This window comes from Prunus mume, linkage group LG1 (assembly GCF_029339155.1).
Source record: "Prunus mume cultivar Tortuosa linkage group LG1, ASM2933915v1, whole genome shotgun sequence".
In the NCBI taxonomy this organism is placed as follows: Eukaryota; Viridiplantae; Streptophyta; class Magnoliopsida; order Rosales; family Rosaceae; genus Prunus; species Prunus mume.
This window is the reverse complement of record NC_142698.1, coordinates 22853045-22866103: the sequence shown is the minus strand read 5'-3', so window position 1 is coordinate 22866103 and position 13059 is coordinate 22853045. Positions and strand designations below refer to the sequence as shown.

The following is a 13059-nucleotide window of genomic DNA, read 5'->3' as shown; positions in this document are numbered from 1 at the left end:
GGGAGGGGATGTTTAGAGATAAGCCACTGCCCGACGAGGCCGCCTATAGGTGGTAGGATAGGGTGGGTGGTACCGCTCAGATTGTGGCCAATCTTCTTAACTTATTTTCAGGAATTTTTTGAAAATTCGATTACTTATTTTCAGAGCATTTTTAAAGGAGGAATTACTGTTCATAGTAGCTTTGGGTGCAGGTGAAAAGAATTGAGCAGAGTGTTCTGATGGAGGCACTTTTAGGTTTAAGGAAGAATCAACAGATTATGAGCTCTAGTAGGGGTGTTACTGTTCTGGACAGTCAGCGCGTTTATTTCAACCACATGAGTATTGAAGATTTTGATGTGCGTGTCTAGGGAGATTTGATTTAATTTACCCATTTCATTAATTTAAAACTTAAATTTATCCAATAGTCAAGTAAGCTGTGAGAAAAATGAACCCAAACGTATAAAATGTCTTGCAATTTGCAAACCAACCTCATGTAAATTGCATGACATACACTTCCGCATTTACAATACACATCTATAAAGGCATTTGCCAAAGAGACTTCCTTTGCAAAACCAAGTTTATTTAGCACAGCGTGAACTTCTTTTCTCTTTATTCAAATCCATCAAGCCAACACTCTTTTTTTTTTTTTTTAATATTAAGTAAGGGGGCAAAGCCCCAAGAAACAGACTACACCAACTGGTCTAAACAGACCAATCTAGCCAACACAGACTTTAGGTGGCAAAAACGCGCACGTAAAAATGAGAAAAAGTAGAGGAGGAGGAGGAGGAGAGGGAGGGGAGATGGAAGAGTCTAGAAAAAGTAGACAGGGGATTGAGAATAAGATTGACTTAAGGTGGCAAAAATAAGAGAGCAATTCCCCCAAAAAAAACAAAAAAACTTAATATATTAGTACAAATAATGTTGTTTATTTATCTTGTATGTGGTTTAAGCGTGAAATCTCAACATATTTCTGAATTCAGAAACTCAAGGTACATTCCAATTCCAGTCCAACTTATACCAGAATTTTTGAATGCCGTAATTGATTTGAACTTGCCAAAATTAGAGAGTGTGAGGTGAGGCTTGATTATCCAAATGGGGTATCATGGGAAGTTAAACCAAGGCTTGATGAAGAGGCGCGTCATGGTGGTCGTTTGCTCATGACACAAGGGTGGTTAGGATGTTGGGAAGCAACGGACACAATGGTTTTCGAGCTTGTCAATGCAAGGACGGATCTATGTATTGGTTAAAAACTATTTATGACTATAATAATCTTTAAAAAAGAAATTAGTTTTGGGGTTTTGGATATTTATTATTTTCTTATATATGTGGAGGTGGGCTCTACTTGCCACGTCGCCCCTTTAATTGGTGGATAATGATCCATGTGTATGAGATTACAAAGATACCCTTGCCACATCATCATAGTTAACAGACTTTTAGAGCACGTCAGGGGCAACCCAAATGGGAAAGGCCCCTGGTGAGCAAGCATGCTCAGAGGAAGAAGACTGGGTTCCAGGGTCCCACCAACTCGGGAAGGCCCAAGGGCAAGTTTTGCCTGGCTGTTGACGTGATTTTCAATTTTTTTACTATTGGACCTACCAGCCCACATTACCCAATGGTTACAAGCCATGTGGCTTCTCCTAGAGCCTCCGATAAAAAAATCTTGCACAATCCAACGGTTGTCCAATTTTGGCTAAAAAATTGAAAAAATATCAAAATTTTTTAAAAAATATCAAAAAATTCTGGAAATTTTTCTATACATACTACGAATATTATTCACTTTCCACACCAATTTAATTTCAAAATTTTATTCGAAAATGTTATCTTGATTTTTATGTGAGGATTTTACGATAAATATTAAACTTGGGAATTGAAAATCTTTTCCGAAAAACTTATCAAAATCAATGGTTTAAGTATAAAAAATAAAAAATAAATTTAAGTGAATAGTAATTGCCTTAGACTTTGCCCTCATGGGTGGAACCACAAATGCAAAGGTTGACACTATTCACATGAATAGTAGCAGCCCTTGCTTGCCCTTGCCTTAGACTTAGCCCTTGTGGGTGGAAGTGCTCGTGAGACAGAGTTAACGGCAGGAGGCAAAGTGAGTTACCAACCCATGGTCAAGCGAGGTAAGTTAAACCAAGGCTTGATGAAGAGGCGCGTCATGGTGGTCGTTTGCTCATGACACAAGGGTGGTTAGGATGTTGGGAAGCAACGGACACAATGGTTTTCGAGCTTGTCAATGCAAGGACGGATCTATGTATTGGTTAAAAACTATTTATGACTATAATAATCTTTAAAAAAGAAATTAGTTTTGTGGGGTTTGGATATTTATTATTTTCTTATATATGTGGAGGTGGGCTCTACTTGCCACATCACCCCTTTAATTGGTGGATAATGATCCATGTGTATGAGATTACAAAGATACCCTTGCCACATCATCATAGTTAACAGACTTTTAGACAGAGTTAACGGCAGGAGGCAAAGTGAGTTACCAACCCATGGTCAAGCGAGGTAAATGGGCCACTTTAAGTTTCGGGGGGCAATGTGAGATTTGATCGTAGTTTCAAAGGATATTTGTGTAAATAAGCCTAAATTAATATCAAAACCAACTTGGGAAATATTGAAGGGAGTTTCACTAAAACACCCAAAATGGAGGTTGAAATTATAAAAAAACCCAACACCCAAAACACTTTATAAACACACCCAAAACTCATCATTACACACACTCAAAACCCATTTATAAACACACCCAAAAAGTTGACTTTGGGGTTGATTTTGGGTGTGTTTCTATGTTTAAATAGTGCTTGGGTTTTTTTATAAATACATGTCTAGGATTGAGTTTATTTATAAATTTGTAAATATTGAATGTCTGCCAACACAAATTTTTTTTTAATAAATTTTATTCTAAGTTTGGGTTTTTTCAAAAAATTTGATATGGGCTCGCTTGGGCTTGTTTTGAGTTTTTTGGGAATTTTGTTTTGGGCTTGTTTTAAGTTTTTTGGGAATTTTGTTTTGTTGTTTTAAGTTAATCAATGACAGATATGTAATTTATAGGAACTTCAATACTAATTTCATATGTAGTAAATGGTTTTTGGATGTGTTTCTAAAGTGCATTCCATGTAAGGTTTTTTTTTTTTTTTATAATTACAGCCCCTATTTTGGATATATTACTAAAGCTCCCCAAAAAAAAAGGGAGATATTTTTATCCTAATTTTTTTTCACCTATTTTAAATAATTTCAAGCATTTTTATATTTAATTTGAATTTTAAATTGTTAAATTTATCAAAATACCCATGCCGACATCAAGTTTCAAGGGGCATTTGAAAAAGGCCAAAAAAGAGAGAAATATTTTAAAAAGAAGCCAAAATGAACAAAAATGCTCTTATTTATTTTTGAATTTCCTAAAGACAAAAATGCCAAAATGGACAAACCTAAATTTACTATGGGGCTTATCTACTCTTCCTTTTATTCTGACTGGGCTTGTATTTTGTTCAAAACACCAGTGAGGGCTCTCGTTAACGGCCTTGGGCTTACAGTAGATAAAACGGTATCGTTTTTGTTTTTAGAATGCATGAAGCGGCGATGAGAGACCTTTCTCTTTAGGGTCTAGGCGTTTTCACGGCCACACGCTCCTTTTCTCTGTTTCGGAGGCAGGTAGGTGCAAAGAAACTCCCTTTTTGGTTTTGTTAGAGGCCATGGGCAATGGTTCGAACGGCCAGGAAGATGGGTTGATAATCGTTTCTATTATTTGTATTATTAGATTTTCTAGCTATATATATGGCTTATTAATCAGTGTGATTTCATTGATGCCCAGGTTATGGCTGTTCGTTCTGTGCTTGGAAAGCTGGGTAGGAGTAGATTTATTCCCAACAATGGAAGACTTATCATGGGTGGGACTTCTCCTACTGTTTGTTCCTCTCCTCATCACCCTTTTGATTATTATGGGGTCGTCCATGATCAAAACAAAGCGGATCAAAAAAGCAATCCTTTTCTTCTTGGATCGCTTATGAAAGAGGTGCGTCATGCGTGTGTGTATTAATTATGTTATTGCCTTCACTTTCATTGCAATTCAATTCAAATATCAAGTGTTGATAGACTCATGATTCAATTCACAGCCAGTTTATTGTCATTTGGATTTTGGAGGACTAGGACCTGCTCGTTTCGCCATCGAAGAGTTGAGGAAGAAAAGGGTTTCATTTTTTTTGCCCTTTTTACTACAATATATGCAAGATTTAGTCTTTCCTAAGAAGAGCTTTTTATTGCTAATGGTTTTGTGGATTATTATTGACACGTTTGATATCTGTATAATGATTTGGCATCTCTTGTAGAATATCCAACTGCAGTCTGTGAGAGTGCTGAGGGTGTTAGCAAGGAAAGATGTTGGCTTGCCACGATATGATTCTTACTATGATCTACTGCTGGAGGCAGTTGATGCCGATGTGATGAGATATTTCGAAGTAACAGTGTCAGTTAATTCCAGGGATGGCTTGTGGTTGGAAGACTTTTGTCTTCTCGTTGATAATAAAAGACCTATAAGATTATATCATCACCTAGGTACTATAATTATGGCATGCTGCTTTCACAATATCCTTAAGAATTTAGTATTAGTAATGTGATCATTCCAGGACTCACTTGTTATTGTAGTTTAACTATACAAACCGTCACTACAAGAAAAAGCATTAGTAGCCACTGACATCAGTCGTACAGAATGGCTAGAGGTACTATTAGTGTCTAATATCACAATGGTCACCAATAACTGTGGCTGTTAGCTATTAGCCCTTTAGCCACCTCATCTATGCAACTAATTTCAGTGACTATTAAGGGTTTTTCTTTTATTGTTGATTTTTCAAGTCTTTACTTATAGATCATCCTTGAAAAAAAAATTAGGCAAATCGTAAGCATCTAGTTGCAATGAAATAATTTGATGAACATGGTTTTCTCAATTGATATTAAAATGATTACCTTCCAATCAAATAGTTATATATTTTATGATTTTTGTGATTTTGTTGCAAATATGATCTATGAGGTAAGACTTAATAATTAGAGAGTCGTGATCAAAACTCAATGCGGAGTTGGTGGGGTTAGTCTGCTAATGATATTCCTCATTATGCATATGAAGTAGTTCTTTTGGATGACAAACCCGAAAACGTGAGAATGTTGCATATTGATGAATGAATCGAATTTTTTGCTTGAAACAGACAACGTTTTTGATGCATATGCTAAGGCTCGAGAGCAGTTATCATTTGGTATGCGAAAAGGAAACCTCTCTCTGCTGCCTCCCTCAGCCCTCCCTCATCTCTCATACACAAACCCGGGACACAAAGAGGAAACCACCACTCCAAAACGCAGGTATTCATATCAGTTATGTTTGTTGTCGTCTTATTTTTGGGTTTCCACAGTTCAGGTATTTTTTTTAAAAAAAACCTTATGTTTTTGATTTTGGATCTGGATTCCTCGAGGTCGAACGAATGCATGTGAAGCGGCGAAACACTTCGGTCCAGCTCGGTGTACCTCAAAAGTACACCAAACCTTATGTCCGGTCAAAGAGAAGGAAGTTTGAGAAGGCTAGAGGAAAGAGGAACAATGAGGGCTTTAGAGGTTGAATTATTTAGAATTGAAAATGCTATTTGTAGAACCTAATTTTGCTGGTCTTTAGGTGTCTGGTATCATGTTTATTTCTCTGTCTAGTAAATGTGTTGATGAAGGCATTGCTGGTTCAACAAGAGAGAAGCCCACTACCATCTATCTCGAAAACTATCCATGTGTATGGTTTTCTGCAACCTGAATGGCCAAAATATTTAAAATTGTGTTATTTTTTATTCTTTCGAGATGCTTAGCTGCAGCTTGCGGAAGTTGAAATTAGTGTGTTCAGAAATGTGAAAGGTGGTGTATGTGAGAGTTATGCAACTCCTAAACCCATAAAGGTGGCTCGTGTAAGTACATAGGTGAAAGATAGTAGCAGCATTAGGAAGATTTTGATTGTTTATTGAAAGTCCAATGTCTGATAAATAAAAGAAAATTTGTGGCCATGAGATTCCGTAGATCATATGATTCTTCCTGAGAATGTGTGTTTGTCTAAGTCCATCGCATATTGATTCCCTTTGTTACCATCCACTTGATACTTAGAGCCTCCTGACCACATTATAGTGCATTGCCCAGACTTAACCTTTTTGGTTTGTAGTTTGTTAAAAATGCTAGGGTATATACCATAATGCGAATTCCATCATCCTGAATCCTATTCTACTCATTAGTAGGCATTTTATAATCTCTACCAAAGTTATGATTGGCTTATTTGTTGCATCTGAAATTGTGTTGTTGAATGTCTCATAAGCGTTGTTGATGAGTATGTCACATTTCACATGTACTTTGAAGTGGGATTTAGACCACTGTTGTGGAGACTTAGATAATAACCATTCTCTTATGATATTGCAAGACTGTAGTGGCTTTGACACAACCCCAGTAGATGTCTTTAAATGTATTGCCTTTGAGTAATTTTATGTAGTAACTAAATAAATGCCTCGCACAAAAACGATGCTCAGCATTAAGTACTATAACTTCTCTTCAAATGCTCTAGACAATCTTTTTTGCCTGTCAGATTTAAATCCCCACCCATGTGAGTTAACAATATCAAAATTAGCAGCTAGCAATTCAAGGAACCAAGTCCAAGAGTGTTTTGTCTTTATCTCCACCACTACATAAGGAATGACCAATGTCTCATTCTTAGCATCTATCCCAATTGTTGTCAACATTTTGTCCCTCATACACTGCCATCAAGTGACAACCATCTATTCCAATTAGAGGCCTATAACCTTCATTGAACCCCTTTTTACACTCTCATAAACATACATAAAGTCTTTGATACACTGCACCATTTCCATTTAAATCACACTTTATTTTCATGGTGGTTCTTGGATTAGTTCTCTTCACTTCTTCACGACCATTCATTTGAAGCAGCATCTAGTAACGACTTTGGAACAATAAGTTAAAACTATTTTGTTTTCGTATTTAACTTTTCCACGACCACCTTCTAATCTTTATCCAAATTTGGTGCAAGCAGTGTAACAAGCACACACAATAAGACTATATCAGAACACATTAACACAGAGACATTTTTTGGGTCTTGTAGAGGAAATGGTATCAACCTTCAAACTAGGACCACTAGCACTTAAGCACTAGGGCAGGTAGAAGGCCAGTACACACACACACACACATATATATAAAGTTGTATGCAAAACACCACCCGTCAAATTGCACATTTGCAATAAGTTGTCAATACTTAGTGAAAAATTGTCGACAAGTTTAATTGACATGTAATTGGTGTCATTGTTGTTGACGTAGAAAAATTATTCGGCACTTTCCCGCTCAACTTAGTGATTTGTTTTTCCTTCGGTATGCTATGTCCTCGGTAGGGCGTTATACATCGGATAGTAAGCGTTCGGTAAGTCCTAGGGCAACCGGTGTGGTACCGCCGAAGGCTCTCGATGCTTAAATGAGTACGGATTTAGTAAGTTTGAACTACAGATCAATAGGGTATGCGTGAGTTCGATTGATTACCTCAAGCCGGGATGGCGCTGCGATTTGGAAAAAGTGAGGCGACATGAGCTGGAATTTCCGTCCTTGAGATCTTGCTTTGTGTATGGTACCCTATTAGTCTTAATTTTTGTGATTTAGTTATTTGTGTTGAATGAGTTTGAGGTCATATCATATGGGTTATTGTGCAGTGTTTTCTAATCCTCGTCGATAAGTATCAAAAAACTATTGTTTTATAAGAAGGGATATTCATTGAAATGCCACCTGAACTTATACATTTGTTTCAATTTGTCACTTGAAAAAAAAATTTAAGTGAAATGTCATCCGAATTTTTCAAAATCCATGATTTGTCACCTGAGTTTAACTTCATCTAATTTGTCAACTATTTTCAAGGGTATTTTAGTCTTTTTCTTTTCAAGAGTATTTTAAAAATGGAAAAATCATTATAAAAAAATTATGAAAAGACCTTTGGAAATTACAAAAATTATATATCTTTTCACATTTAACCCCCAACCATTTTTACATTTAAGCTTTATTTTTTTTAATAGTAATTTTTTCCATTTTAAAAATATTCTTGAAAATGAAAAGACTAAAATACCCTTGAAAATATATGGAAAATTGGATTATGTTAGCTGAGGTGACAAATCATGGATTTTGAAAAATTCAGGTGACATTTCACTTAAAAAAAAAATTCAGGTGACAAATTGAAACTAAGGTGTAAGTTTAGATGACATTTCAACAAATTCCCTTTATAAGAATTGTCGAACATGCACGACGACGTTTTAAAGCACGGTGTGGCCAAGCCCATTAACTAGTGGGACCCTCACTCAAGCCCAAGCCCAATCCCAATAAAAGCAGGAGCTCCGTCGTAATGTAAAATGCCCAGCCCACTATTGACAGCCGATCAAGTTGAATTGAAGAGGAGAGAAATTCACAGCAAGCCTCGACTCTCAGCCACCCTTCTCTGTCTTGGTAGAGTAGGTCAGGTATATTTCATCAAGAATTCAATTTGGTTGATTTTCGCTCTGCTGATTTAGTGAGATATATATATGCTTCAATTGCATTCATATCATTATAATTTGATTTGATTTGATTTAGGTTTGGGGGTTAGGGTTTTGGGATTCATCTAGCATTGCATAATAGAGTTGGAGAAGAGGAGAGGCATATGACAACAGCTATTCGGTCTGTGGTTGGAAAGTTGGGGAGTAAATACTCTTCATGTTGTCACAGCAAAGGAAGAACAGTAGCAAACATGGTTAGGGTTGGGGACTTTCAAATTAGGAGCTCAGTAGTCAGCAACTACAATATTGACCGTGATGTCTTGTTTTCAATTTCAAAGCCGCCTCCTTCTTATGGTTATTCCTCTCGCCATCCTTTTCTTTTTGGTAACCACCATAAGAAAGCTCCGCCAGTTCTGCATCTGGAATATTTTAAGTGGGCGGTGTAAGTATGATATTACCTTTTGCATCTAATGCTGAAATGATTTCTACTTTTGGTACATGTATGTATGCAATTCACTTTTATGGTCTTACTTGGCATTCTAACTCAATTATTGTCTTATTGCGTGTGCTTGTAACACTACTTTAGGGATTAGCAGGTAATCATCGTGTAGCTCCGTATTCTATGGATAATCCCAATACCATAGCTCTTGCCATTTTCGCTGTGAGAGAGTACAACAAGGAAAAGGTTTGAACATATCATATACCTCTTCCAATTTATTGAAAAAATAATTAATATTTACTAATCGTAGTTTTTTTTGTATTAATGTTTAATTGTTTGAACTCTACATAATGTTCTCCGTTCTCTTTTAGAATGCCAAACTGCGGCTTGTGAGAGTTTTGAGGGCATGGTACAAATGTTCTGGTGCTTCGATCTCATATTTTTTTACAATGGAGGCAGTTGATAAGGGTGTGGTTAAAGTTTTCCAAGCATTGGTTTTTTCACGTAGCTGCGAAAGGGAGCTAAGATTGTTTGGTCTTCTTAATGTTGATAACGGGAGTTTGTTAAAACTAATTGTTAAAGGACCTACAAAACCTTATGAAGGACTATCTGCGTGCATAGGTAACTATATTATGCCATTCTATATTGATTATTAATCCTTACAAATTTAATTTCTCAGATTTTTAAAAAGTCCATTAAAGTCTAGATTGGATATATTAATTTGCAGATGGCAATTCTTCTTACACATTTTTCTTCATGATATATGGTACTTTCAAATGCACTGATTGGCATGAGTGTTTCATTGTCATTTCCACAGCCCAAAGGTACATGAAGATGAAGATTCCAAGAAAGACAAGCAGAAATTGTCTTGAGGAAGAGACACTAAGCACCTTACTACACATGTCACCTCTCCGATAATATTAAGCTGCATAGATTTGACAGGGAGCTGATATTTTGGTAGGATAGGGTGGGTGGTACATCTCAGATTGTGGCTAATCTTCTTAACTTATTTTCGGGAATTTTTTGAAAATTCGATTATTTATTTTCAGAGCATTTTTAAAGGAGGAGTTACTGTTCATAACAGCTTTGGTTGCAGGTGAAAAAAATTGAGCAGAGTGTTCTGATGGAGGCACTTTTAGGTTTAAGGAAGAATCAACAAATTATGAGCTCTAGACGGGGTGTTACCGTAGGCCCTTGCTGGACAGTCAATGCGTTTATTTCAACCGCACGAGTATTGAGGATTAATTTAACCATTTCATTAATTTTAAAACTTAAATTTATCCAATAGTCAAGTAAGCTGTGAGAAAAATGAACCCAAACGTATAAAATGTCTTGCAATTTGCAAACCAAACTCATGTAAATTGCATGGCATACACTTCCGCGTTTACGATACACATCTATAAAGGCATTTGCCAAAGAGACTTCCTTTGCAAAACCAAGTTTATTTAGCACAGCGTGAACTTCTTTTCTCTTTATTCAAATCCATCAAGCCAACAGACTTTTAGGTGGCAAAAATGAGCACATAAAAATGAGAAAAAGTAGAGGAGGAGGAGGAGAGGGAGGGGAGATGGAAGAGTCTAGAAAAAGTAGAGACGGGATTGAGAATAAGATTGACTTTTTTTGTTTGTCAATAAAAGCAATTCCCCCCCAAAAAAAAAACTTAATATTTTTGGGTGAAAGCCGAAATCTTTAGTACAAATAATGTTGTTTATTTATCTTGTATGTGGATTAAGCGTGAAATCCCAATATATTTCTGAATTCAGAAGCTCAAGGTACATTCCAATTCAAATCCAACTTATACCGGAATTTTTGAATGTCGGAATTGATTTGAACTTATCAAAATTAGAGAGTGTGAGGTGAGGCTTGATTATCCAAATGGGGCATCATGGGAAGTTAAACCAAGGCTTGATGAAGAGGCGCGTCATGGTGGTCGTCTGCTCATGACACAAGGGTGGTTAGGATGTTGGGAAGCAACGAACACAATGGTTTTCGAGCTTGTCAATGCAAGGACGGATCTATGTATTGGTTAAAAACTATTTATGACTATAATAATCTTTAAAAAAGAAATTGATTTTGGGGGGTTTGGATATTTATTATTTTCTTATATATGTGGAGGGGAGCTCTACTTGCCACGTCATTCCTTTAATTGGTGGATAATGATCTATGTGTATGAAATTACAAAGATACCCTTGCCACATCATTATAGTTAACAGACTTTTGGACAGAGTTAACGGCAGGGGGCAAAGTGAGTCACCAATCCATGGTCAAGCGGGGTAAGTGGGCCACTTTACGTTTTGGAGGGCAATGTGAGATTTGACTGTAGTTTCAAGAGGTATTGGTGTAAATAAGCCTAAATTAATATCAAAACCAACATGGGAAATATTGAATGTCTGCCAACACAAAATTTTAAGGCTTATTTGTTGAAATGCCCCATGTAGTTTTCAAATAGTCTCAATTGCCCTATGACATTTCAAATGACTCAATCTCCCTCCTTAACTTCTTTTAAATGACCAAGGTTACCCTATTCTGTTAGTTTTCAGGTAAAAACCGTTAAATTTGTTGAAGTGGCATGAATATTTTGGTAAATTTAACTAATAGAAATTAAAAAATTCAAATTAAATATAAAAAAAATGATTGAAATTATCTAAAAGATGTAAAAATATAAAGATAAAAATGTCTCCTTTTTTTTCTTCTCCCTAATCATCACCCCCCACCACCTTCTCCCTCATCTCAACCAGCCTCACCGCCCAAACAACACACACCTAAAGAAAACCCACCCCAAATTCTCCCTTCTCTCTCTCTCTCTCTAGTCAACCGCTACCCCCCAGTTGTCAAAAGGCTCAAAACCCACAAACAAAATCACTAAATTGACTTCAAATTTCATATATGTGGTAGTCCAAATCTCCATTGGTGGCTGCCAAAGAAAGAGAGACAATTGGGAGGTGAGAGACAAAGGGTGAATTGTTGGTTAGGATTTGATGATGTCGAAGAGCGAAGGAGGAGACAGCGGCGAAGACAAAGGGTAGAGGGCGAGTTGGGTTTTGACTCTGGAGAGAGAGAGAGAGAGAGAGAGAGAGAGAGAGAGAGAGAGAGAGAGAATGGTTGCTGGATTTTTTTGGTACCTTTCTTTTGACAGAGGAATGGGGATGGGGAAGGTGGGGTTGATTGGGCGGTGGGGCTGGTTGAGATGAGGGAAAAGGTGGTGGGGCTGACGATTGAAGGAAAACAAAAGAAAAAAAGAGGAGATATTTTGATTTTTTCTATTTAAACCCCGCACTTCTCTTTGTTCACCCCAACTTCTAATTCAAAATTTCATAATTTCTAAGTAAACCCCATTGTCTTCCCAAACTACCCCTAAACACACACCCATGAGAAAAAACAATAAATAAATAAAACTCATTAACCTCACCCCTCACCCCACTTTCTCCTTCTGTGTGGTGTTATGTCGAGCAGAAGCAATCGGAGCCTTACTCCGAGTGTTTGGTGCTGCAAGAGTTTTAGGCACCTCAGTCTTTTCTTGGTCCATCTCTTCTGAAACGGCTCTCCTCATTCCTTTCTTGGGGTTCCATCAATTTCCACAACCACACTAGGCTCAAGCCGCCAAAGTTTTATCTTAGTTGTCCAGAACCAAATGAAAACAAATTGCATAATTAACACTATGGATTTAAGCACCTAAGTTAGTAATTACTAGAATCCCTTAAGATCATAAATAAACTAAAAACTAATGCAACAAGAAAAAATAAAAAAATACTTAATGTCACCTCTAAAAACCCATTTGCACAAATACAATTAACAATCACCAAGAACCCAGATGATAAGAACCCCAAAGAAAAGGAAAATGTAACCAAAACTTGAAGAAATATTGCACCAACTACTGAGGATCCTTTCAAATAAATACCAAAAAGAATAATAAATAACCCAGATAACAACAACGTCAGGGAAACAATTATAAATTCAGAAAAGACAAATAAAAAGATTACTCAGTGTCAAGAAGATAATGGCGATAGAATTACAAGTGGTTATCTTTATGTCTTCATGAATGACAAATGAAGAGCAGTCATGCGAGAGCTCGATGATTGCCTGGACTTTGCAAGCAATGGTTTTTGTTTT

At 36.7% G+C, this 13059-nt stretch overlaps 1 protein-coding gene and 1 long non-coding RNA gene across 5 annotated transcripts; both read left to right on the top strand.

Moving 5' to 3' along the window:
* The first annotated feature begins 3569 nt into the window (after positions 1-3569).
* LOC103344359 (uncharacterized) lies at positions 3570-5886 on the top strand. 2 transcript variants are annotated; one of them, XM_089043899.1, is made up of 6 exons: positions 3572-3706; positions 3794-3994; positions 4095-4169; positions 4308-4533; positions 5178-5328; positions 5437-5886. In XM_089043899.1, exons 2-6 carry the CDS (start codon positions 3797-3799, stop codon positions 5537-5539), a joined length of 753 nt encoding a protein of 250 aa, XP_088900025.1. In that variant the 5' UTR covers positions 3572-3706; positions 3794-3796; the 3' UTR covers positions 5540-5886. The 2 variants fall into 2 exon arrangements, with proteins under 2 accessions (XP_088900026.1, XP_088900025.1); XM_089043900.1 differs by lacking the exon at positions 5437-5886 and having other exon boundaries at positions 3570-3706; positions 4308-4444; positions 5178-5319.
* A 3074-nt stretch (positions 5887-8960) lies between these two features.
* Positions 8961-10368, top strand: LOC148921348 (uncharacterized). 3 transcript variants are annotated; one of them, XR_016128025.1, is made up of 4 exons: positions 8961-9195; positions 9321-9570; positions 9767-9916; positions 10046-10368. It is a non-coding gene; the product is annotated as an uncharacterized LOC148921348 (long non-coding RNA). The 3 variants fall into 3 exon arrangements; XR_016128035.1 differs by having other exon boundaries at positions 10034-10368; XR_016128020.1 differs by lacking the exon at positions 10046-10368 and having other exon boundaries at positions 8964-9195; positions 9767-10010.
* The last annotated feature ends 2691 nt before the right edge of the window (positions 10369-13059 follow it).